The sequence below is a fragment of the Prionailurus viverrinus genome, unplaced genomic scaffold (genome assembly GCF_022837055.1).
Source record: "Prionailurus viverrinus isolate Anna unplaced genomic scaffold, UM_Priviv_1.0 scaffold_35, whole genome shotgun sequence".
Taxonomy (NCBI): domain Eukaryota; kingdom Metazoa; phylum Chordata; class Mammalia; order Carnivora; family Felidae; genus Prionailurus; species Prionailurus viverrinus.
This window is the reverse complement of record NW_025927605.1, coordinates 1,895,593-1,922,428: the sequence shown is the minus strand read 5'-3', so window position 1 is coordinate 1,922,428 and position 26,836 is coordinate 1,895,593. Positions and strand designations below refer to the sequence as shown.

General features: G+C 44.5%; 1 protein-coding gene across 1 annotated transcript in view; it reads left to right on the top strand.

Moving 5' to 3' along the window:
* The first annotated feature begins 12,329 nt into the window (after nucleotides 1-12,329).
* Nucleotides 12,330-26,836, top strand: part of DHX8 (DEAH-box helicase 8) — a 31,791-nt gene continuing 17,284 nt past the window's right edge. Inside the window, exons 1-10 of the mRNA XM_047845927.1 lie at nucleotides 12,330-12,557; nucleotides 17,534-17,619; nucleotides 18,170-18,242; nucleotides 18,627-18,712; nucleotides 20,374-20,483; nucleotides 20,864-21,229; nucleotides 21,647-21,791; nucleotides 22,142-22,345; nucleotides 22,997-23,084; nucleotides 25,876-25,973. Of these exons, the coding sequence (XP_047701883.1) occupies nucleotides 12,410-12,557; nucleotides 17,534-17,619; nucleotides 18,170-18,242; nucleotides 18,627-18,712; nucleotides 20,374-20,483; nucleotides 20,864-21,229; nucleotides 21,647-21,791; nucleotides 22,142-22,345; nucleotides 22,997-23,084; nucleotides 25,876-25,973 (1,404 nt within the window). The 5' untranslated portion in view covers nucleotides 12,330-12,409. The remainder of the gene's footprint in view (nucleotides 12,558-17,533; nucleotides 17,620-18,169; nucleotides 18,243-18,626; nucleotides 18,713-20,373; nucleotides 20,484-20,863; nucleotides 21,230-21,646; nucleotides 21,792-22,141; nucleotides 22,346-22,996; nucleotides 23,085-25,875; nucleotides 25,974-26,836) is intronic.

Below are 26,836 nucleotides of genomic sequence, written 5' to 3'. Positions count from 1 at the left end.
AAGCCCGTATCGTGCACTGCTCAGTTGCTTTGCTGCATTGCTGGCTTGAATTACCAAATTCCCAGAGCCACCCTGAGACCCGGGATAAATCTGCATGCTCATTATCTCCAAAGCTTGGGGGGATTCCAGGTTGATTGTGGCTGACCCCAAAAAGTCTGCCCTAAGGAGCAAATCCTCTTCTGCTGGGACTTATTCTATTTCTTTCCTCAGGATTGGGTCTGCTTGGAATCTAGCCAGGAACTCCCATTGTCCAAGACAGATTTGAGTTGGAGATTCACACCCAGCTGATTCTGCCTGCCCAGGGAACAGAAGCATCTGTCAGGTACGGGGAGGGCGGGGGAGTCAGTGACAGATGGCTCCCAGGGGGTACAGGAGGAGCTTCTGTAACTTCACCAGGGGGAGATTCCCCAAGTGACAGCAACGCCTTCAGCCCCATTTAAATTTTGATCTAATTTCTGCACGTGATTTCTGCACCGATATTCTTCTGGTGACAAGGGAATAAAGCAATGACAGGCCTCAATCATCTTCATGTGCTCGGCAGGAGAGATCACATTTTCTGCCACTGGGATTGCCTGCTATAGAAGGGTGGGGTTTTCACCTCCCTTTTACAGAACTTGGGCCACGGAATGTCCTTTCTGCCTCCTTGAATTAGCTTCACATGCCATTGAGAGTAGCAAAAAGGAATTGGGACTGTATGTTTGATCCATAAATCACTCATTAGCTCCATGCAGTAATCACTTTTTTTTTTTCTTGAGCATTTTTGTGCTGGAACCCTAGGTTTCAGAGAGTGCTTGCTTGAGAAACAAGACCTCTCAATGCTAGAAGGCATAACAATATTTGCAGCCAGGCAGCATTTATTCAAAGAACTTTCTGCAGGGCTGGCAAGCCTGAGACACAGTAAAGCCCACTGCCTCTCTCGTGCAGTGGAGAATTAAGCTCTCTGAACTTGCAGTACATGAATTCACGAAGGGGTTAGAAATGCTCACTTCCTCTTTAGTCAAGGGCAGAGAGAGGCAGTTGCCTCGCTCTGCCCTTGAGTAGCTGTGTCACATTGGACAAGTCACATCATGTCCTCACGCCACATTTTTCATTCATCAGATGGTTACTGAATGTCAGTAGTGCAGGAAATGAATGGATGAGTTTACTGAGCACCTACTATGCTCCTGACACTGCAGTAGGTATCTTTTTAGTCTCCTTCTCCGTAAAGCATAGGTTAATACTGCACCTGCTTTCTATCCCTCTTGAGTTGCCATAGGACCCAAACCAAGATAATGCATGAGAAAGAACTTCGTAAAGCAGCAAGGCATATAACCACATAGAGGCCTATTATCTTTGCCTTTAATTCAGATTTTTCTACTTCTTCTATTTTCCCTTCCTATTCTTCCAAGGCTGTCTGGGTGTGGCTCCATAGGGCTGATTATTCACCATGTTCCTCAAGTCCCACGCAGAAACATAGCTAGGAGTGTAACATTCCCTTCCAAGCCCATGCCCTTAGGTGCACGTGTCATTTCTAAATGTACAACATCAGTGGGAACATCAGCTTCCCACACGCTGTGGGGGATTGAAGCTGAATATATGTGTGGATCAAGTGAAGTTGATGGGCTGGGTTTGGTGCCTTTGTACTGCTCATTCCCACATTGCCAGGGACAAGATCTGAGCAGCCAGGTGAAGTTGATCTACTGTAGCAGACAGAGCATGGGCTCAGGAGTCAGCTCCCTGAACTGGCCTCTTTACTTGCCAGTTACCAGTTGCATAAAAGCGACTTGACTCAGCTTAGGCAGAAAGGGGGATTTAGTGGAAGGTTCCGAGAACATCTAGAATCAGGGATAACTGAAGTCAGGGACTTAAATGCCTCCAGGACACTCTCTCCCCTGGAATTTTTTTCTCTCTCTCATGCGTTTGGCTTTATTCTTTCAATTTGGCTTTCTCTCCAGAGAGGGCATCAAGGTTTTTGGTAGTTCTTGTGTCTCATGGATCCTAACGTTACCATTAGAGAAGGCTTGGTCTCTTTCCTCAATTCCATTTTCAAATATCCTAGAAAAGAAGTTGGACTGCCTGGTGTGGGTCAGGTGTCTGGTCCTAGACCAATCAAATGTGGCAAGGTTGGGGAGGGAGTGTGTCATGCAGCAGAGACGAAACCATTTCCAGAGATCTGGGAAACTCACAGTGAGCCTGGCGGAGAACCCACTGATACAGGCACTTCACCTCTGAGATTCAGTTTCTCATTTGTAATATGAGACTAATAACACCATCCAAAGCCATAGTGAGGTATACAGCCCTCACATTTGGACACTTCCGTCTTGTACTGACACCTAGCAAGACCTGGGGACTGAAAAATAATGAGACAAGTCAGAAAATCTTTAACGTATTAATACAAAGAATCTTGGTGACACGCAATATTTACTTTCACATACCAAAAGTATGCAAGGTAGTTACTTTTACTTCTGCCCAATGCGGGGCTTGAACTCAAGACCCTGAGTTCAAGACCTGAGCTGAGATTAAGAGTCAGACACTCAAGCGACTGAGCCACCCAGGTGCCCCAAAGCAGTTACTTTTAAACAAATTATTTCCTGGGCAAGACCTAAATTTTGGAATTCTGTGTCTCATTAAACAACAATAATTCCATGTCTCATTAAACAACAAACAAAGCCCTGGGTGGCTTTGTTGATTAAGCATCCAACGTCGGTTCAGGTCATGATCTCACGGTTCGCGGGTTCAAGCCCTGCATTGGCTTCTGTGCTGACAGCTCAGAGCCTGGAGCCTGCTTCAGATTCTGTGTCTCCCTCTCTGCCCCTCCCTTGCTCATGCTCTGTCTCTCTCTCTCCCCAAAATAAATAAATAAAATTAAAAAAAAGAAAACAATATTTTTAAAAATGGTAAATGTGACTCTGTGAGTATTAAAAAAATGCAAACTGATATGAAGTCTATTATTACAGAATGGACAGAGAGATAAAAAGCTTTGGTATACGCATAAATGAACATAATTGAATGTGAAATCTTTCTGTTTTATGTAAACCAGGTTTAAGACAAAGAAAGGGGGCACCTGAGTGACCCAGTTGGTTAAGTGCCCGACTTCGGCTTTGGTCATGATCTCGAGGTCTGTGAGTTCAAGCCTCGGTTGGGCTCTGTGCTGACAGCTTGGAGCTTGGAGCCTGCTTCGGATTCTGTGTCTCGCTCGCTCTCTGCCCATCCCCCACTCGTACCTGTGTGTGTGTGTGTGTGTGTGTGTGTGTGTGTGTGTGTCTCTTTCTCTCTCTCAAAAGTAAATAAACATTTAAAACAAATTAAAAAAAAAAAAAACAAATAAAGGGAGGGGCACCTGGATGGCTCAGTTGGTTAAGTGTCCTACTTCAGCTCAGGTCATGATCCTGCGGTTCGTGGGTTTGAGCCCCACATCAGGCTCTCTGCTGTCAGCACAGAGCCTGCTTGAGACCTTCTGTCCCCCTTTCTTTCTGCTCCTTCCCTCCTTGCTTTCTCTCTCTCTCAAAAATTAATGAACATTAAAAAAGAAATAAAACGAATACAGGAATGATAATTATAAGAAATTTATAGAAAATTATAAGAAATAGTTTTTAATGAATCAGAAATGTAAAATTATAATAAACAAATATATCAATAATATGTATTATTATATATGTAATTTGTAATATACAAGAGTATGAATACCAGTCTTTCTTTTATATTCATAGAAATAGTTAGAAGATACCCAGAGAGCGTATTTCCTTGTGCTCTGGAGGAAGAAAGGTCTCTTTGTGAACCAGAGTGATAATAGCACGAACACTCTCTCCTAAGTGGCCAAGGGGATAGTTTCTTGATCACAAACTCAGCTGGAATTTACACATAGCTGTGAATGACTAGTCCAGGCCAAGGCAACTGGGGCAAATGGCTTTTAGAAAGAGTTGGAGGATATAGTTCAAGGCTTAAACCAGCTGTGCTCAGATCTGCTTCTGAAAAGCAGTGAAAATTGGAGGCCCCATCATTTGAGGGCTAGCCAAATGGCCCTGCTGCCTGTCTCCCCACTTTCCTGTATTTTGCGGTTCCTACTTACCTCCTAGGGTTGTGATGATCACAAATAGAGCATTTAGCCACATGCCTAAGTAGATACTCAATGAATACTGATTCTTTCTTTTTTTTCTATAGCTCAAAAATCTTAAAAAAAAAAAAATCACGGGCACATAAAAAGGGCTGGCTACAGACATTCGATTGTAAAAGCAGGCCATATGGCTCAAATATTGACTATGGTACCCTCTGATTTGCTTAACATTGGCCCAGAGGATCCCACGATGATCCTTAATTTCAAAAATGTCTCAGTATTCTAAATACTTACTGGCCCACAATGAGTTAGGCAGGCTAGAGCATGCTTGGGTGAAGATTTACATCTAGCCCATGAAAATACATAAAATGCTTGTATTATATCTTATAGTACACAGATGCACGAATATAATTATAGTGCATGGTATGCCAAAGGCTCAAAATAGCAGAACACTTGTTTAATTGTAGTTTAGAATTTCTCAAATCACAACCTTGTCCTAAGAAGTCTGTGTCCTCATGGCATTGTCAGCCCCACACAAAAAAGCAGGAAATCATCTATCATTTGAACGTGAAATCTCCCTCATATAGGAAAACATTTCTAACTAGATGTGTGGCTTTGGGCAAGCCACTTGATCTCTTCAACTTGAGAAACATTTTTGTGCCTACCACGTGCAAGGCTCTGGGACGGACTTCTGTGGGATGACTCAGATATGCCTCTAGGATTTGGAGCCTGAGTGATTTGGAGACTGGAATGCTTTTTAAGCAGCAAAATAGGAAGGAAGCAGGAAAATAGCAGGAAGAGTTAGTGGGGGGAAAAGCGTGACACTTTTGGTTTTAGACATATGAAGTTAAAGGTCCTAAGTGGAGGATCCAGCCGCAGCTTCCAATAGGTAACCGAAATGTGGACTCGGAGCTTGGGAGAGTTGTAGCGGCTGGAGACATAGATCTGAGAGTTGCTCGAAGTGATAGTTGAACTTGACTGAATCTATATTGATTAGGTTGTAGGTTCAGCTGATACAGTAGTGATGCCCAAATAATAGTAGCTTAAACCAAACAGAAGTGTATCTTTTTTTTTTTTAAGATTTTATTTTTAAGTAGTCTCTATGCCCAACGTGGGGCTCACACTTACAATCCCGAGATGAAGAGTTGCATGCTCTAGTGACCGAGCTAGCCAGTGTCCCCTAGAAGCATATTTCTTTCTCTGTCACATAAGAGTTCAGGAGTGAGCAGTCTAGGTCTGGTATGGTGGCTCTGGGAGGTCAGAGACTTAGGCTCTTTCTGTCTTTTTGTTTCAACAACCCCAGGATGGTGACCTTGTTCATAGGGTCCAAGATGGCTCAACACGACCACATGCGCACTTCCAGCCAGTGGGAAGGGGGGGGAAGTGGGAAGAAGACATGACCCGAAAGTATGATAGGACCAGAACCCCAGTCTTTAGCTAGACATGGCTGCCACAATAAAAGTCACATTTCTTGTGTCCCTTGTAGATAATTGGTTAAGGGGAGGTGAGCAAAAGACATGTGAGCAACTTCTAGGTCCACTCTGTAAACATGTTTTGAATATCAATACGTCTTTGCACACTGAGTCAGAGAGGGCAGTGTTGAGAAAGTCAAATTAAGGAGAGTCTTCTTAAGGAGGGTTTTTTTCAATGCTACAGACAGGTCAAGGAGGGTGGGAACTGAAGACATTCTTTAGTGGCCCTCAACCAGTCTGATTTTGCTCTCCAGAGGATATTTGGCAATCTCTGGAGACATTTTTGACACCTGTGACAACTAGGGGGAGGGGATGCTGTTGGCATCTAGTAGTTAGAGGCCAGGGATGTTACTAAACAGCCTACAATGGGCAGGAAACCCCCCAGCAACAAAGAATGATCCTGGCCCCAAGTGTCTATAGGGCTGACAAGAGAAACCTCGCATTAGGGGATTAAGACAGCAATTCTCAAACTTTGCTACACAGTAGATGCATCCGGGAGCTTTTCAAAATCCTGATGCCCGGGTCACACTCAGACCAATTAAGTCAGTACCTCAGAGCGAGTTTGATTACATTGTTTTTCAAATCCCTTCCAACTCTAACACTTCATGAGTAATACGAATGATTGAATACCTCATTTACATCCAAATTTCCAAGTAGCTGACAGTGTGACTCCAATCAATCTCTGTTATCTGGGAAGCCCCATTAGATCCATGTCCGTGGGGGTAAGACAGAATGGGGATTTCTGCATGTGCTCAGTGGTGAGGATGATCAATCCATTTTGGATCCCTACGTCTTTCACACATTTTCATATAACTTCTATGAGCTGGGTTGGGGAAGTTAGGGAAGATCAGACTCTTTCTGGGTCACGTAAAGGCAAATATATGATTAAGAAGAAAAAATATCTTTGCCCCACACATACCCACGTGATAGAGGTTGATCCTTACTTCCCCTCTCTCGGCCAATTTGCTACAAAAGAGGGTAAAGTAGCTTGTCCTGGAAAGAAATGACTTGGAAAGGTAGCACCACAGGCTGGTGTTCACGACAGGACTAGGGGCATTGTGGAGGGGCGACGGAGATGCTCGGTAGGACCTGCGATCCTTATTGAACCGGGCAGGGGACCCCGGGCGACTCTGCCTCCTTCTGCTGAGCCCTGAACGCAGGAGCTTGGCTCCCTAATTGCCCCATATGCTGGTTTTATTTGATGGCTCAGCTGGGTGGAGTGAACTCTAGGAAGAGATGCATTCATTTTTAGTTACCTCACCAGATTGCTAATTTTCACTCTGGCGGCATAAATCACCATAATTGCTGTGAACCCCAAGTGGGTAGGCAGCTATTCTGGCACAGGGCAGCAGCTATTGCTACCGCCAAAGCTCTTCGACGGGAGGCTTGGGGCCCGGAGAGGCTGGGGAAGGAGTCTGGCATGGCTTGCTCTGCTGGGCATTCCAGATTCTGGATGGAGGCCCTGCTGGGAACTCACCCTCCTTCACTTGGGGGAAGAACTGGAGTTTCCAGAGGAGCAGTTTCTTTTGAGTTAGTGGCAAGAGTCTGCAGATTAACCCAGATCTTTGGTCCCGGACTAACTGGACAACCGTTTACATGCTTGGCTTGCAAAGAGAATGTCAGCCCCTCTTTATTTTGGTCTCCTCCCATTAATGCACTGCTTGGTTGGGCTTGTTTTTTGCATCTCTTCTGAGGAAAGCCTTAAAAGTTCCTAAAGAACAGCCTCAAACATGGGCGCCTGGGTGGCTCAGTCGGTTAAGCGGCCAACTTCGGCTCAGGTCATGATCTCACAGTTCGTGGGTTGAAGCCCTGGGCCCGGCTCTGTGCTGACAGCCCAGAGCCGGGAGCCTATTTCAGATTCTGTGTCTCCCTCTCTCTCTGCCCCTCCCCTGTTCACGCTCTGTCTCTGTCTCAAGAATAAATAAACGTTAAAAACAACAAAAAAAAGAATGACCTCAAACAGAAACCAGAGGCTGCAAATATCACTAGAGAAAAAATAAGCCTAATGTAACATGTCACTTTGTTGCCCATACTTATCATAGTGACAGGTAAAAATTTCTGTTTGAAGAAAACCAACCTAGGGGTGCCTGGCTGGCTCGGTGGAAGATCATGTGATTCTTGATCTTGGGGTCATGAGTTCGAGCCCTGCACGGGGTATAGAAATAACTAAAAAAAAAAACAAAAAAAAAAAAGACACTTAAAAAAATAAAGAAAACCAATCTAAATTAAATTTAAGAAGCAGGGTCACTTAAAGGATGATTAATTCATAAATAAATATGTGAAAATTCCTTATCATTCTCACAGAAGGTGAGGAGGTGGAGATGAGAGAATAATCTTTTGTTTTTCGTTTTTCACCAAGTTCAAATTGTAAGGGTGTCTGGATGTCTGATTTTTTTTTTCTTTTTTCCTGATATTTTAAAGATAGGCCTTAAAGTGAGGAATGAGGAAATTTGTGATGAAAAAGAAAGAGCCACTTTTTCTTTTTAATGTTTATTTATTTTTGAGAGAGCGACAGAGTGTGAGCAGGGGAGGGGCAGAGAGAGAGGGAGACACAGAATCTGCAGCAGACTCCAGGCTCTGAGCTGTCAGTACAGAGCTGGATGTGGGGCTTGAACTTGTGAACCACGAGAGCTGAACCTGAGCCAAAGTTGGATGCTTAATTGATTGAGCCACCCAGGCGCCTCAAGAAAGAGCCTCTTGAGGAATATTTTTTGCCTAATACCATGAAGTTTTGGAGAATTGCAGCCAAAGTATCCATTATTACTGATGGTATTTGATGGCCTAACAAGAGAGGGAATTTTAGGTCAGGGATATTTGGGGCAAAATTGAGGCTGTGCCTGGGCATAAAAAGATAAGGCTGACAAATAATGGGTTGCAGCAGGAGAAACTGCCCTGTGAAATGGCCCTGACCCTGGGCTGCCCCTTCTCCTCCCCCAGCTGCCCCCAGATGACAGGGAGCAGACCTGCTTTGTTGTTTGTCTTCCAATCACCTGCCCTCGTGTTTAGGCAGCAGAGAGCAGCTGTTATAAACACAGCTCTGCCACCAGCCCCGAGTGCAGCATTTAGAGGATTCTAGTCCTTCCTTGATCGTTTCCCACCACCTTCCAGATCCCTAAGGGTCCTTTCCAGAACCAACCACAGTGCCCAGGCACAAAGTAGAGGTTTAATATGTGTTTGGATGAATTGATTCGAATTTGGAGAAGAATTTGGAGGAAGAGGCAAAGGGGTGTTTCAGGACTTCACTCGCTCTGGGGTCCCGTCCCTATCAGGGAGGGCCTCAAATGCAGGGGCTCAGGCCATGTTTGTCAATATCTTTGGGTTGCCTCAGGGCCCCAGTGGAGCAGTGAGGGAGGTGCCATTTTTTCTGAAGTTCCTCTGCATTAATAACAGTAACAACTGAGTGGCAGTTCTATGCTTAGAAGCAAATCATTCTGATTTTGCCTTCCAGAGCAGAGGTGTTTCTCCTGAGACCTGAGTTTTACCCCAGCAGAACAAGCTAGGCTGTGTTGGTTGTAGCAATACCATTTTGTTTTGGTGACAGGAAGTCCTGTGATTTTTCTCACCAACTTCCCTAAGGATGCCACCTTTCAGCTACACACACTTAGATGATTTCTGCCTTCCCCCATCCAATCTAGGGTTGCTAAGAGGTTCAGTACCTTCTGCTCTGCTTTCTACCTTCCCCAACTTCTTAGCTAAATGCCAGGAGCTGTGACTAGTTTCTGGGACAGAGCAGAAATAATGTGGGAATTGCGATTAGGGCCAAACACGTATATCAGTCTAGGAACAGACGTAAATGCAAAGTCCTTGTTACTACAAAGAGGGTGGTAGGAAATCATTTCTTACCCATCGTGGGTGGTGGTGAAGGTGGTGACCAAGCATGCTAAACACAGGCTATTTATTTTAATATATATATATATATATATATATATATATTTTTGGTGAAGATAAATTATTTACAGGGAACTGTCAATGGCTGTGTTAAGAGGGTCACAAGGAAGGTATCCAAGGAAAGCAATATAATAATAATGGGGGATTAATTGTATTGATGTAATATTAAAAATATCTTTTAATATTAATAAAAACATCAATTAAATATATTAAGAACCAAAGGACAATTAGAATGCATTCGCTGTTGGACTGCATTTGATTCAGTGTCTCTTAAGAGAAGGAGGATTCCATGTGCATCTGTGTTTGGCTGTCAGGTTCCATTATCTATGCTTTTCTTTCTTTTCCTTTGGCTTCAAAAAAATTCCTTGGTGCTACAGGAAATATGTGTATTGCATAACAAACTTGCACTCCTGAAACATACCTATGTAAATAAAATTTAATAAGTTTTCCTGTTCGTATTTTCTGTTGAGATGTATGTTCAATAACTCCCAAATAATTCTAAAAGTTTCTACAGTATTTTACTGCTCCTACTATTACCCATTGTGGTTCTATAGCCCTTTTCCCCACAGAGATTTTAAGACAAAACAGACTCTATGTCCCCCCCGCCTTCCAGTTAAATATTGGAGAAAAGCAGAATATAAATATAACATTTTTATTTTTATTTATTTATTTTGTAATGTTTATTTCTTTTTGAGAGAGAGAGAGAGAGAGAGAGAGAGAGAGAGAGAGACAGCACGAGTGGGGGAGGGGCAGAGAGCAGGCTCTGAGCCATCAGCACAGAGCCCGACACAGGGCTGGAACTCACAGACCGAGAGATCACGACCTGAGCCAAAGTCGGGCACTTAACCGACTGAGCCACCCAGGTGCCCCATAAATATAACATTTTTAAAAGCCAAGAAGCATAGAGAAAGGAAGTCCAATGGAGTGAGTCTCTAATATCCTAATTCCAAGCTGGCAAGTTGAGCACGTTGAAGGATTTTCCTTTCCATTCATGGGGAAAAGGAATCAGTGCAGTACTGATTCCTTAGGGACCTGGAAGCCTGGAGCTCTTGCAGTCAGCGAGAACTACTGCTCCGTGGTTTGCTCTGCCATTTTTTTTTTTTTTTAATTTTTTAAATGCTTATTTATTTTTGGGACAGAGAGAGACAGAGCATGAACGGGGGAGGGGCAGAGAGAGAGGGAGACACAGAATCGGAAACAGGCTCCAGGCTCCGAGCCATCAGCCCAGAGCCCGACGCGGGGCTCGAACTCACGGACCGCGAGATCGTGACCTGGCCGATGTCGGACGCTTAACCGACTGCGCCACCCAGGCGCCCTATGCTCTGCCATTTCTAAGCCCATGCTGAGATGTTGGAGGGACACAGTCCAAAGGTGCAGCAGGGTAATGTAGCCTGAAGCTGAAAGCAAAAGGGTCCGATTTCCTCCCTTTTACTTGATCGGAGGGTCATTCACTTCGGGGTGCCTTCATTTCCTTATTCATCACACAGAGCAGTGTGGTGTGGAAAACTCCTTAACGGTTAACGTTAACCGACTGAGCACCCAAAATTATTTTTATTTTAGACACAGAGAGATTGTGAGTGGGGGAGAGGAGCAGAGGGAGAGAGAGAGAAAATCTTAAGCAGGCTCCATATTGAGCATAAGCCCAACTCGGGGGCTCCATCCCACGACCCTGGGATCATGACCTGAGCCAAAATCAAGAATTGGACACTTGGGGCACCTGGATGGCTCAGTCAGTTAAGTGTCCTACTCTTTAAAAAAATTTTTTTTTTAATGTTTATATTTCAGAGAGAGAGACAGAGTATGAGCAGGGCAGGGGCAGAGAGAGAGAGGGAGACACAGAATCTGAACAGGCTCCAGGATCTGAGCTGTCAGCACAGAACCCGATGCGGGGCGCCAACTCAAGAACCGCGAGATCATGCCCTGAACTGAAGTCAGACGCTTAACCGACTGAACCACGCAGGCGCCCCAAATGTCCCACTCTTGATTTCAGCTCAGGTCACGATCTCATGGTTCATGGGTTCAAGCCTCACATTGGGCTCTGTGCTGACAATGCAGAGCCTGCCTGGGATTCTCTCTCTCCTTCTGTCTGCCCCTCCCCAACTCACAGGCTCTCTCTCTCTCTCAAAAATAAATAAACTTAAAAAAAAAAAAAAAGAGTTGGACACTTAACTGACTGAGCCACCAAGGTTCCCCCCCCAGAAGGGGTTTTCACAAGAGAGGAGCCAGGTGGCTCCCTGGGGTCTCAGATTGAGGGGATCTGTAGTTGACAGATGATTTTTACAGTAGCCATTGTCTCTCTCAGCTTTGGGATTATAGTAACCGCCATTTGTAGTGTGTTTACTGTGCATTAGGTTCCTTGCACAATTGTCTTACTTCGTTACCACCTAAGCCCAGTTAGAACATTATCCCGGTTTATAGATGAGAAAACAGGCTCCACAGATTAATTTGCCCAATGTCATTTAGCTAGATAACAGAAGTGTTGTTTCCTCATCCGTAAAATGAATTAATAACAGAAGTAGACTATCACCTACAGAATCGCTCGAGATAGTTATGAGCCACGAAGAGGCAAAGCCCTGGTAATACAGGGAACCTCTGTAAGCCGAGTTTTGCCTTTTCCAAACTTGAATTTGGGTTCCTTTTTCAAAGCGCAGGCGCAGACGCGCGTGAGGCGCGGGGATCGTGACCTCCCCGGCGCCCCTTGCGCAGGCCACGGTCGCCCTCTGCCGACGGTGGGTGGGAGAGCTCTCAGAGTGAATGTTTCCGGGCCTGAGAACCGACCAAGAAGCTGGATGGCCTGTAGAGGGCGCGGCCGGCGCCCAGAGTAACCCACTTGGCCGTCCCTTCCTTAAGCACTTCCTGTCTGATCTCTATGATTCTCTGTTGCGTCATGGGAAGTTCCGGTAGTTTTCAACGTACTGTAAACAACAGGGACGTGCGCCGACCCGGAAGTGAAAACTGGAGCAGGCCCGGAGCAGTTCAGAAGGCCGGGTAAAGCGGGGTGCGGGCAGCTGTAGCCATGGCCGTGGCCGTGGCCCTGGCGGGGGCTGTGACCGGAACAGAGCTAGGCCCCGCGGAAGAACTCGCCAAACTCGAGTATCTGTCTTTAGTGTCGAAAGTTTGCACCGAGCTGGACAATCACTTGGGGATCAACGACAAGGACCTGGGTAAGCTCGGGGAGGCCCCTGCGGCCTCTGGGCTTAGGGTCGAGGGAAGCGAAGGAGAAATGGGGTTGATAGGCTGAGTATTGTGTCCGTATGAGTCTCTTTTTCTCTGTCGCAGACACTCGGTCCTGCGGTACCTTCGGCCCGGGGTCCCCGTTTGAGAACTCTCCAGGCCGAGCTGTTTAGAAACCATTGCCCAGAGCTGTCAGTGAAACGCAGAGTGGCTATCGCTCCTGCTTCCTGTTTTTATTTTCCTCAGGTCCCAGTTAATTAAACAGCGTTAATAATAACAGCAGCAGCAGCCGCATCATAATGATGATGATAATGGCCGAGATTTATTGGCATGCCAGATGTTATGCACGGTGTTTTACTTATGTTATCTTACTTGGTCTTGTCACGACCCTATGAGATGTATTATCTGTTTTTCGATTAAGAAAACAAGGCACTGATTAATTAAGTAATCCCCCTCGATATCACATGTCAAATGTGAGCCTGATCTGGAACCCAGGTCTTTTGAGGTCTGCCTTTAACAGTTCTCAACCATTTATTAGGCGTTTTGGGACAGACGGTACAGGTGGAGAACCCCAACCGAGGAACGGAAAAAGGCTAAGGGCCTAGAGCTAAGGCCACAGAAAAATGGAGTCCTTATGAAGGCAAAGGGATGGATGGAGTCAAGAGCATGAGTGGAGGAATTGACCTTTGATAGGTGGAGGGGTGCCTGATCCATTAAAGTTTTTTTTTTTAATTATTTAAATTTATTTTTGAGAGAGAGTGTGCGCAAGTGGGGGAGGGGCAGAGAGAGAGAAGGACAGAATCTGAAGCAGGCTCCAGGCTCTGAGCTGTCAGCCCAGAGCCGGATGTGGGGCTTGAACCCACGAAGTGTGAGATGATGACCTGAGCCGAAGTCGAAAGCTTAACTGACTGAGCCACCCCAGGTGCCCCTAAAGTCTTATTTAAATAATCCCTGTACGCAATGTGGGGCTGGAACTCATGACCCTGAGATCAAAAGTTGGATGCTTTTCTGACTGAGCCAGCCAGGCGGCCCATTTGATAGCCAGATGGCCCATTTCCTTAATAGGAAGGAGAACAGAGAATGTGGTTATAGATGCGGACAGGTTTAGGGGTTGGTGGTAGGAAGATGAGACATCTATTTGATTGTTCTGCTTTCTAAATGAAGATGAAGTTAAGTCACCAGCTGGAGAGATGGACGGGAAAGGGCATGTGACAGAAGGGGTCCGGGGAATTAGATTGTGTGACCTTGAGTAAGATACCCAATTTCTCTGAAGCCCTTTTCATCATCTATGAAATGGGGATGATAGTTGCTTTTCCCAGGGTGACCATGTAGCACCTAGGAAGATGCCCTGCCGCCAGTGTATTTTAGTTCACTTTTTTCTTGCTTCCCAGTCAAGATGTGCCTGTCCTGTATCATTTTCTCTCGTTCTCTTTCTCTTTTAGATGGTAATGAGCAACACTCCTGTAGTTTACTATCTGGGTAATATGTTCTTTCATTCAGCAAATACTTACTGAGCCAGTGTTAAATTGTTTCGATGTTACCCTCATTATGTACAAAAGTAAAGTGAGGTGTAAACTCCATGATTTTCTAGCCTGTATATAACTGAAGGCCCCATTTAATTTGCAAGTAAGCCACAAATACGCTTTTTCTGTTTCTAATTCCAACACCATTTATTCACATGTTTTTTTATTTAAAAGATTTTACTTTATTTTTTTAGATTATTTATTTTGAGAGAGCGGGGGCTCACGTGTGTCGGAGAGGGGCAGAGAGAGAGAGGGAGAGAGAATCCCAAGCAGGCTCCATCCACACTGTCAGTGCAGAGCCCGACGCGGGGCTTGAATCCATGGACTGGGAGATCATGAGCTGAGCTGAAATCAAGAGTCTGACGCTTAGCTGACTGAGCCACTCAGATGTCCTGAGATTTTTTTTTTTTTTTTTTAAGTAATCTCTACACCCAACATGGGGCTTGAACTCATAACCCAGAGATCCAGAGTCGTATGCTCCACCCACTGAACCAACCAGGCATACCTACCCACCCCCCCCCCCAATTTATGATGTGTGTTTTTTCCAGTACCACTAAGCAATTCTGTGACACCAGATCGGTGTCACTGAACTCAATGCTGACACTATCTGGAGATAGCATCAGATCCCACCGGTTAAGGGCTCAGGCCTGTAAGACTGACTCACCTTAAACTTCAGTTGCCATTCACAGTCCAGGTGGTCACCTGTGCTGAGCCAGTGGCTGTAGATCAGAGGTTCCAACGACTCCCCTCCTTGGATTTGATTAATTTGCTAGAGCAGCTCCCAGAACTTAGAAACATTTTACTTGCTAGATTACTGGTTTATTAGAGAAGGAGATAACCCAGGGACAGCCAGACGGAAGAGATGGGTAGGACAAGGTATGTGGGAAAGGTTGAGGAGCTTCCATGCTGAGTGCCCCACTGCCTCAGGTCTCTTCTTGTTCACCTACCCAGAAGCTCTCCAAACCCAGTCCTTTTGCGTGTTTGTGGAGGCTCCATTATAGGAGGCATAATCGATTAAATCATTGGCCATTGGTAAGTCAACTCGATTTCCAGCCCCTCTCCCCTCTCTGGAGGTCAATGGTGGGGCTAAAAGTCCCAGCCTGTAATCGCATGGTTGGTTTCCCTGGCAACCAGCTCCCAAATGACATTACCTAGGGGTTTTACTAAAGTCATCTTCTTGGGGCGCCTGGGTGGCGCAGTCGGTTAAGCGTCCGACTTCAGCCAGGTCACGATCTCGCGGTCCGTGAGTTCGAGCCCCACGTCGGGCTCTGGGCTGATGGCTCAGAGCCTGGAGCCTGTTTCCGATTCTGTGTCTCCCTCTCTCTGCCCCTCCCCTGCTCACCCTCTGTCTCTCTCTCTCCTTCAAAAATAAATAAACATTTAAAAATTAAAAAAAAAAAAAATAAAGTCATCTTCTTAATGTAACAAAAGATGTTTTTCACTCTACACTTCCTGAAATTCCAAGGCTTTTGGGAATGCTGTGCCTGGTAAGGGGATGAAGACCAAATATGAATATGAATATGAATATGAATAAATATAAATAAGCATAAATATATACACACACATATATGTATTTAATGTTTATTTATTTATTTTGAGAGCGCGAGCGAGCAGGGGGAGGGACAGAGGGGGGGATGCAGAGAGAGAATTCCAAGCAGGCTCCCCACTGCAGAGCCAGATGTGGGTTTGACCCCACGAACCTGTGAGATCATGACCTGAGCCTAAAGCAAGAGTCAGACACTCAACCAACTGAGACACCCAGGTGCTCCAATGGACTTGTTTTTAACCACTAATTCATTTTTGGTAGCTCGGTTAATTTAATGTGCCTCCATATAATCCTGAAAATTAACAAAAAACGAAAACAACCGCCCTAACTAATGACAGCTGCAATGTGAATATGCTGCTGATTGCTTTGAAATAGACTCTTGAACATTGCATGTCTAGCACCATATGACTGACTTCTCCCTCCACATTTCTCTACCGAATGTGGGCTTTGAAGTCAGATTGCCTGGGTTCCAGTCCTGGCTCCACCATTTATTATTGGGTAGGTCAGCATCTCAAACCCTTAGCCTCCTCGTCTGTAAAATAGGGCCAGTAATGGTACCTACCAATGAGGGTTATGAGGATCATGGGGATTGCTCATGTGAAGCACTTAGCATAGTGCCTGGCATGTAGCAGGTGGTCAAAAGTCTTAACCACTGGCATTGCTGATACTAACTTGTTATGCGTAGGCTATTTTCATGTAGCCTGAAGGCATTTAGCTTTTGCTTAATGTCCTCAAAAAAGTAAAGACGGGGCGCCTGGGTGGCTCAGTCGGTTAAGCGTCCGACTTCGGCTCAGGTCGTGATCTCGCAGTTTGAGAGTTCGAGCCCCGCGCCAGGCTCTGTGCTGACAGCTCAGAGCCTGGAGCCCGCTTCCGATTCTGTGTCTCCCTCTCTCTCTGCCCCTCCCCTGCTCACACTCTGTCTCTCTCTGTCTTTCAATAATAAATAAACGTTAAAAAAAAAAAAAAAAGTAAAGACAAATGCCAGCATGGAAGTAGTATGGTAGCACTAGTTTATGTTAGTTATCCATGTTATTATTGTTATTTTTAGGTTTAAAATCCAGATGAAATCATTAACATTTTCTTGTGGGGCTCACAGTGTGAGGCTTATTATCTCAGCCCCTAATAAAATGCGCTTTTCTCCTGAAAGTCTCTTAATTAATAAGTAGCTCTAATATTAGAGATTTCAGGGGCGCCTGGGTGGCTCAGTCAGTTAAGCATCCGACTTGCGCTCAGGTCATGATCTCACGGTCCGTGAGTTCAAGCCCCGCATTGGGCTCTGTGCTGACAGCTCAGAGCCTGGAGCCTGCTTCAGATGCTGTGTCTCCCTCTCTCTCTGTTCCTTCCCCGCTCACACTCTGTCTCTGTCTCTCTCAAAAAATAAACATAAAAAAAAAAAAAAGAAATTCAAACACTGGGCAGGTTTGTAGTGAAAAATTTGGGAAGCAAGTAAGTCTTTTATCAACTTGGAGATTGGACCATCCAGCAGCTGCCTGGCTCTCATATGTGGATTGAGTCTGACCTTGCAGAAACTGTAGAATGCATCCTACTGTGGGCTTTCATCAGGAGGGTGAGGGTGGGCTCTTGCTTTTGGACATTGTTACTTCTGGAGTCTGTATGACAACAGGTCACAGCTAGTAGTCTCATGAGAAGAGTAGGAGGTCATCTGGGACAGTGAGGTGTGCCATTTTGTAGGAATATCTTGTTTTCGTTTCTAAAAATTAACTAGAACATACACGGATAATCTTGGTACTCTAAATTCTCTTTCTTTACCCTCACTGGATAGTACTCTTTGGTTTCTATGACTGTTGGATTGGCTAATTGGTTTTGCTTTTAATGTACTTGAAAATGATTTTTTGCTCGCCTCCGTTCCAGTTTTAATCCCTTTTCTCGTTTGCAGCTGAATTTGTGATCAGTCTTGCTGAGAAAAATACCACCTTTGATACTTTTAAGGCTTCTCTGGTCAAAAATGGTGCTGAATTCACGGTATGTGTATCTGGAGACCCCTATTTTGTTTTAATGTCACTATTGAATTTAAATTTTGATAGGATTTAACATAGGATTTTGATAGAGAAAGGAGAGAACTTGTACATACCAATCAAAGAAACCATTAAGTGTGTAATGTTTTTTTATGCCACCGAGCAGTGGTGATATAACTGGATTTCCTGTGACACCTTCCTAAGAAAATGGGGTAGGATTTCCATCATTAAGTCTTTATGAGTGTTTATATCCTTGTTCTATGAATCTGGAAGTCAAAAACAAAAGAGTTTAGGTTTTGGAGGTAGTTCTAAACCGTGGAAAATAAAAATGGTTGAAGGGAACTAAATTACCTTTCCCTCCCAAAAGTCCAAAAATATCCGCTTTATCCGAAGCTACTTTGCTAGGTTCACACCACATCAAATTGATGCTCTGCACTTCATTTGTTCCAATTAGCTCAATTCAGCTATGCAGCCACCCTTTAAAGGTCATCCCATTTCTGACTGTTTTCAAGCACTGTTTCAGGGGCTGATCATTTTTGTTCTGTTTCTTTTCAAAGGATTCTCTTATTAGTAACTTGCTACGCCTCATACAAACCATGCGGCCTCCAGCAAAGCCTTCTACCAGCAAAGGTGAGTAGGGCATCTGGCTGAGCTTCAGCCTCCAGAATGGTCTAGCTTGTGAGCATCCTGTAAATTGTTTCTGTCCCTTGCAGCAGCTGCTGAGCAAGTACACATTCTGGTAAAATTTTCCAAATGACTTAAGCTTACATAACCAGATGAATTCTGATGTATCTTCGCGCCCTCCCCCATGCCCACGTAGTTTGTAATCAGCGTTATTTTTAGGAAATTGAATTATGTGTATAGTAATGTATATGAATAATATGTAGAAAAATGCCATGTTCTGTTTTTAGTTTGATGCAAATCTGATGTTAAAGTTCATTGTTAACCATTAAGAATATTAAATACATCTTTTTTTTTTTTTTAACCCCTTTATACGCTCTGTGACGAAACAAGATCCAGTTGTTAAACCCAAAACTGGAAAGGAAAAGCTGAAGGAACTCTTCCCAGTGCTTTGTCAACCAGACAACCCTTCTGTCCGGGTACTGATACCATCTTGAGAATGTCTCTTCTAATTGGGTATTTCTCTGAGCCCTGTCCCTTTTGTGTGTGTCATTAGTTACTGGTTTTACGTTTGTGTTCATTGTAATATGTTTTTCTTTTCTAAGTTTACTTATTTATTTCGAGAGAGAGAGTGTGTGAGCTGGGAAGGGGCAGAGAGAGAGGGAGAGAGAGAAACCCAAGCAGGCTCCACGCTGTTAATATGGAGCCCGATGTGGGGCTCAGTCTTACAAACCATGAGATCATGACCTGAGCTGAAATCGAGAGTTGGACGCTTAACCGACTGAGCCACCCAGGAGTTCTCATTGTAATATATTCTTCTTTCTTTATTTTTTTAAAATGTTTATTTACTTTTGATAGTGAGTGAGCAGGGGAGGGGCTGAGAGAGGGAGACACAGAATCTGAAGCAGGCTCCAGGCTCTGAGCTGTCAGCACAGAGCCTGATGCGGGGCTCAAACTCATGAACCGTGAGATTATGACCTGAGCTGAAGTCAGATGCTTTACTGGCTGAGCCACTCAGGGGCCCCATAATATATTTTTCAAATTGAAAGTGTTGGATCACTCCCTGAGCGTGTACTATACATAGTATAGTGTTAAAGAGTTTAGAGAAAATATTTGAGGGAAATGGGATTGAGAATTGTGGGAAGCAGTGATTAGGGCTATGAAATAAGGTTCTAGAACAGATACCTGATGTGTGAAGTGAGATTTTTTTTGCTCTGTTACGTGTTCGGTCTAATTTTTTTTAAGTGTTTTGATTTTTAAATTTTATTCTGGCAAGTGTTTATTGAGTACCTACTATGTACCAAGCACTAATCTAAGTACCAGGGATACAGCTGTGAACAAGACAGATAGAATGTCTACTCTCTTGGAGATTACATCATAGTATTGGGATGGGGGCAGGAAATAAACATGTAAACTCCACTAGTGGGGAGGATACAGGCAGTAAACAAGTACACAGTGTATAGTATAGCTGATAACAGTAAGCACTGTGGAAAAAAATTTAGCAGGTGAAAGGGGGGAAGAGTGCAATTCTTTAAAAACACTTCTTTAAATTCTTTAAAAAGAATTGCTAGAATTCTTTTTTTTAAGTTTTTTTTTTTTTTTTTTTTACATTTATTTATTTTTGAGAGACAAGCAGGGGAGGGACTGAGAGGGAATCAGACACAATCTGAAGCAGGCTCCAGGCTCCGAGCTGTCAGCACAGAGCCTGACACGGGGCTCGAACCCATGTACCTTGAGATCATGACCTGAGCCAGAGTCAGATGCTTAACTGACTGAGGCACCCAGGCACCCCCCTAAGCCTTCTTTTTAAAGCATTGCTTTTTAAAAATGTTAACATCATTTTCTATTTATAATACCTCTTGCATGCTTTCACGGGAGGGGTGATGGCTAATTGCCCTCCATGGGCTTGTATTAAGGACAAAGGGCATTTGCCAGATGTATCAACGGCTTCCAAGAGTGTTTGCTCACTCCTTCTGTCTCTCTCTCAAATGGCGTTGGAAATCTCCACCCGTCTCTGCTTCCTTCACATAAGTGGTCAGTGATGTAGGGGCTGTCAGGTTTGTAGATGTACCCAGAATACAGATTCTTACATGATTTTCTTCCCCTCCCCTCCTAACTTTGCTGGCCTCTGGTGTTGCAGACCATGCTGGATGAGGATGATGTGAAAGTCGCTGTGGATGTCCTGAAAGAACTGGAGGCCTTAATGCCCAGTGCAGCGGGCCAGGAGAAGCAAAGAGATGCGGAGCACCGGTTTGTCCATCATGTCCTATCCTTTGGAGGCTTAGGGTGCTGCGATAATTGAGTTTTGTGGGCCAGCTAAGCAAAATTTGGGACAAGCTTACAGACTCTAGACTGGCCATGTACTGTATTGTTAGATCTATTTTCATTGTTCCCTGCAAAGAGTATTTATGCAGAAAACGCTGAGACGTTTATAAGTTAGAAATCAGGGTTGAAGGAGGCACTTGTGACCTCATCCTTTATGGGCCTACAGGGATGTCCGAGAGAAACTAATTCAACTCAGCACTTAGTAGGTACCTGACATGTGCGTGGCACTGTGCTGGGTGCTTGGGGATGCAGAGGTGAAATTGGGCTGGTTTCTTTTTTAAAACAAATGTTTGTTGATTTGTTAGAGACAAGACAAAGAAGAAGAAGCGGAGCCGGAGCCGTGACCGTGACCGCGACCGCGACCGTGACCGGGAGCGGGAGCGAGACCGTGATAGAGACCACAAGAGGAGACACCGGTCCCGCTCTCGGTCACATTCCAGGACCCGGGAGAGGAATAAAGGGAAGTCTAGATATCGGTCTAGGAGCAGAAGTCAGAGTCCCCCCAAAGACCGGAAGGACCGGGACAAGTATGGGGAGAGGAATCTGGACAGATGGCGGGATAAACACGTGGACCGCCCTCCCCCGGAGGAGCCTGCCATTGGGGACATTTACAATGGCAAAGTTACCAGCATCATGCAGTTTGGATGCTTCGTGCAGCTAGAGGGATTAAGGTATTAGCTGGTGATCTTCTTTCAAACCTGTGATGGACAGAATTTCTCTTATCGCTGAGGATTTTCATATTTTAAAAAGTTGTTACGATTAACGTCGCTTTAATCAAATCAGCCGTATCAGGTTGTTAGAATTTGACTTTTATTTGAAATGATATATAGCCACACATTCCTTACTTTCCCTTCAAGAGATCTGCCCTTTTGCTCACTGAGACACATGAGAATTTGTCCCCCCAGCCCCATGTCTTTTCTTTGGGAGGGTGGTAATACTATTTTATTTTTTTTAACCGTCTTCTTGGTACTTTCCTCTTGAGTTTTTGAGCTTAAGACCATTTCCTCTTGTTGAGTTCCAACAGGGTGGAAATTGGTTGGGGAAAAGGTATTTTAGGCATGCTCCACATATATGTGACTCTCCCTCAGGAAGCGGTGGGAAGGCCTGGTGCACATCTCTGAGCTCCGGCGAGAAGGCCGTGTGGCCAATGTGGCTGATGTGGTGAGCAAAGGCCAGAGGGTCAAAGTCAAAGTGCTCTCCTTCACTGGGACCAAGACCAGTCTAAGCATGAAGGTAGGTGAGATATCCAGTCTGTTTCCAGGTCTTAAAAAAACATTTTTTTTAATGCTTATTTATTTTTGAGAGAGAGAGAGAGAGCGAGAGAGTGCGTGTGTGCGTGCGAGCAAGGGAGGGGCAGAGAGAGAGGAAGACAGGATCTGAAGCGGGCTCTGCACTCAGAGCAGAGAGCCCGATGCAGGGCTCCCAACTCACGAACTGTAAGATCATGACCTAAGCCGAAGTCAAATGCTTAACCAACTGACCCACCCAGGCGCCCGTTTCCATGTCTGATGGCCAAGGAAACAAAAAGAGGACAGCAAATGAGTCAGTTCCTTTTTTTTTGTTTGTTTGTTTGTTTGCCTTAGGATGTGGATCAAGAGACTGGTGAAGATCTAAATCCCAATCGACGACGAAATCTTGTTGGGGAGACCAATGAAGAGACTTCAATGAGGAATCCGGACAGACCCACTCACCTCTCCCTCGTCAGCGCCCCTGAAGTAGAGGATGACTCTCTGGAGCGCAAGCGCCTTACCCGCATCTCTGATCCAGAGAAGTGGGAGATCAAACAGGTTGGGGCCATTTGCCTGTATGGCTTCATAGCCATTCTGCATGTAGCGTGGTGGTTAGGAGTGTGGGCCCTGGAGCTCAGTGGCCCGGGGGAACTTCCTGGCCGCTTACTAGCCGTGGGATCCTGAGCCAAGCCACTCTACTTCTTTGTGCCTCAGTACCCTCATCTGTGGAACAGGGCCAGTAGTGGCACCGTGGGGATTAAATGAGGCGGAAGAAGTGGAGCACTTACGTTAGTGCCTGCGTGTGGTTAGTGCTGTGTGAGTTCTTGTTTCCACCATTCCTCAGTACGTATCAGAGCCAGGTGACGGAGGCAAATGTATCATGGTTCCTCACCCTTGAGGAGCTCAAGGTCTAGTGGCGGGAGACAGATGGAAACATAATTGTCAAAGTTGGATGTTACATAACAGGGAATGTGCACAGTGCTGCGGAAAGCAGGGAAGGAGCAGATAATGCTTCCTGGGGGCACGACCCTTGAGCCCTGCTTTTAAGCGCCACGTTGTGCCCCCTAGAGATGAGATATGTGATGTTTGAGGCCCTGCAATCCCGGTCAAAAGAGGAAAAACCTTGGTTTCCTATGTGGAACCTCTGTACTGCAAAAGAAGAGTTTCGATCCCAGCAGGTTACAGATGTCGCTTCTGTCCTTTCACTAGATGATCGCTGCCAATGTCCTTTCCAAAGAAGAGTTTCCGGACTTCGATGAAGAGACTGGCATTCTCCCTAAAGTGGATGATGAAGAAGGTAACTAGCCACTTAGATTGAGCAGGATTGTGGATCAGGAGGACAGTGGATGAGTTGAGCAGTTGGGTAGGGTGGTTTAGATGTAGTTTAGCCTAGTGGCTTAACTTACTTGTTTCCTAGGTATTACCACTCATTACCTCCAAGAACAAGGGCTCCTCCAGGTTGGAAGCAGAAAATTCATTTTTCTTTTTTCTTTTTTTTTTTTTTAAAGGTGCAGATTGGTTTCTTTTTTTTCCTTTTTTTAACTTAAATTTTTAGAGAGACACAGAGTGCACACGTGGGGGAGAGAGGCAGAGGGAGAGAATCTTAAGCAGGCTCTATGCTGAACGTGGAGCCCAAAGCAGGGCTTGATCCCACGACCCTGGGATCATGACCTGAACCAAAATCAAGAGTCAGACGCTCAAGCAACTCAGCCACCCAGAAATTCATTTTTCTGACAGATGTTTATATATTGTTATACTTTTTGGTTATGATACATATTCAGTATACCAAAAATTCTGATTATATTTTGGGGAGGAAATTTCATCTCATAATCTTAGTAAGTGTTCTGCAAACCCTGGATCCAAGTAGATTACCTCTGAGTTGCCCTGGAAACAACTTTTAACTCAGCCTAGTAACAATTTTTAAAGATTGTGAAATAAATCCAATAAAGACATATAATTGATGTAATAAAGGAACACCTATGTACCTACTACTCAATTTAAGTGGATTTTTTTTTTTTTTAATTTCTTTATTTTGAGAGAGAGAGAATGCCAGGGAGGGACAGAGAGATGGAGAGAGAGGATCCCAAGCAGGCTCTGTGCTCACGGCACACGACCTGGGGCTTGATCCCAGGAACCGTGAGATCATAACCTGAGCCAAGATGAAGAGTCAGATGCTTAACTGACTGAGCCACTCAGGCGCCCCGGTTAAGTGGAATTTTATCAGCAGCTTTGAAGCCCTTACATGTACCCCTCTGATGAAATCCTCTTACTCTTTTCTCTGGGTAACCACCGTTCTAAATTTTGTGTTAATTATTTCCCTGCCTTTTTTTTTTTTTTTTTTTAACATTTTATTATCTGTATATCTGTTCCTAAACATTGTCTTGTTTGGTCAGTTTTTGAACTTCATTCCTTTTTTCTCAACATTTTTTATTTATTTTTGGGACAGAGAGAGACAGAGCATGAACGGGGGAGGGGCAGAGAGAGAGGGAGACACAGAATCGGAAACTTCATTCCTTTTTTCTGATCATGCTTTTGATATTTATCTATGATGATTTTTATAGTTGTATTTCACTTTTGCTGGTGTAATGTTTTCTGTATAGAAATTTACCATAATTTATCCATTTTGCTTTCCATGGGCATAAGGGCTATTTCCGGTATTTTGTTTACATATAACGCTATTATGAAATTCCTATTCTCGTTTCTTAATACACATAGCAGGACCTTTTCTTTTCCCTATATGTGTAGGAGAAGAATGACTGGGTAGTAGGAAATGTGTGATTTAAACCTTATGAGGCAGTCCAAATTGCTTTCTAAAGTTTGTGTTTCAGGGGCGCCTGGGTGGCACAGTCGGTTAAGCGTCCGACTTCAGCCAGGTCACGGTCTCGCGGTCCGTGAGTTCGAGCCCCGCGTCGGGCTCTGGGCTGATGGCTCAGAGCCTGGAGCCTGTTTCCGATTCTGTGTCTCCCTCTCTCTCTGCCCCTCCCCCGTTCATGCTCTGTCTCTCTCTGTCCCAAAAATAAAATAAAACGTTGAAAAAAAAAATTTAAAGTTTGTGTTTCAATTTACACCTCTTTTTTTTTTTTAAAGATTTTATTTTTGGGAAGCCTGGATGGCCCAGTCGATTGAGCTCCCGCCTCTTGGTTTTTTTTTTTTTTTTTTTTTTTTTTAATTTTTTTCAACGTTTTAATTTATTTTTGGGACAGAGAGAGACAGAGCATGAACGGGGGAGGGGCAGAGAGAGAGGGAGACACAGAATCGGAAACAGGCTCCAGGCTCTGAGCCATCAGCCCAGAGCCCGACGCGGGGCTCGAACTCACGGACCGCGAGATCGTGACCTGGCTGAAGTCGGACGCTTAACCGACTGCGCCACCCAGGCGCCCCATCGCCTCTTGGTTTTGACTCAGGTCATGATCTTGTGGTTTGTGGGTTTGAGCCCTGTGTCAGGCTCTGTGCTGACAGCTCGAGTCTGCTGGGATTCTCTGTCTCCTTCTCTCTGCCCCTCCCCTGCTTGTGTGTGTACCTGCTCTCTCAAATAAAAAACACTAAAATCATTTTAAAAAGAGACTTTTGGTTTTAACTAGTCTTTGTGACCAATGTGGGGCTCAAACTTAGAATCCCAAGATCAAGAGTCTCATGCTCTACCCACTGAGCCAACCAGGTGCCCCCAATTTATACTTTTATCATAAGTGTGCGCTCCTGTGGCTCATATTCTTGACGACAGTCAGTATCGTCCAATTGTTCAACTTAATTTTTTTTTGCCAATCTGTTGTGGGTTAAGTTACTCCATAATGAAGTTGGGTGGAAAATACCTAGTAACATTTGGAATGTTAGACCACGTTTTTCTACAGGCTTAACTTCTTTTGGAAGTAGTTCCGCTTATCAGTTTTTAGGCCAGAACATAAATGCTCAGAAATACCTGGAGGGCAGGGGAAACAGTCATTTCCATTAGTTTCACTTGGATTGCTGTCTTTTTGACCTTGGGAGCTATCTTTGATAAAGATTGCTGGTGCCCATGGAAACCAGTTGTGGTGAAAATGATTGGCTATTTCTCTGATTTTTTTGCTAATTCTTCTTTGGGGGACTTTTAGATGAAGATCTTGAGATCGAGCTGGTTGAGGAAGAGCCTCCATTCCTGAGAGGGCACACCAAGCAAAGCATGGACATGAGCCCTATTAAAATCGTTAAGGTGAGAAATGCTGGGACTCTAACTTGGACACGTCACAAGAACTTCTTTTCCCTAAAGTAACTGTTCCATTTTTCAGAGCAGGCTATTACGTCCATGTAAGCAGAACTCAGGCTAGAAGGTGTATTGATTGTTGGTCAGGGTCTAGAATATTATTGTTTTAAAGGGTGACTGACGGCTTTGTTACTTTGGACGTTTTAATTCTTTTGCTCTCATTCTACTGTATTTTGGGAAGAAAGAGGGGAATAGGAGTGTTTGATCTATCACTGCTTTTGCCCTTGCCTTAGGGGCTTGGATAATTACCTTACACGTTCAAAGGCAGTTTTGAAGCATTCACTTGACCATTTGGGGCTGGCCCTCAGTGGAAAGCGGGTACTGGGAAAGACAGAGCTGTGAAGAGAATTCGTGGGAAGTTGTGATAAATTTTTAGGTTTGGAGAAGGGTATTTTATTTTATTAATTAATTTATATTTTGGAGAAGGGTATTTTTAAAGTCTCCCAGCCCAGCCATCCATGCAGTGCTTGTAATTCACTTGTGTCCTGCAGTGTTCCTCCCATGTAGTCTTCTATCTGCTTGACATTGTTGGTGACAGAGAACTCATCAACCCTTAAGGAGAGCCATTCCATCTCCAGATGGATCTGATTATTAGCTCTTCTGTAAGCAGAATTGAAATCTCTCATTGAGGCATCCATGTTGGTCTTAATTTTAGTTCTTGGGACCTTACAGAAGAATTCTTATCCCTTTCTTGTCTGTCCTATCTCTCATGGGGTTCTCATCTTCAACCAACACCCCCAGTACCTCCAGGGTAGTATGGTACATCCTTCTAGGTGGGTCTCGTTTTTTAGATTCAAGGGACTTAACATTTA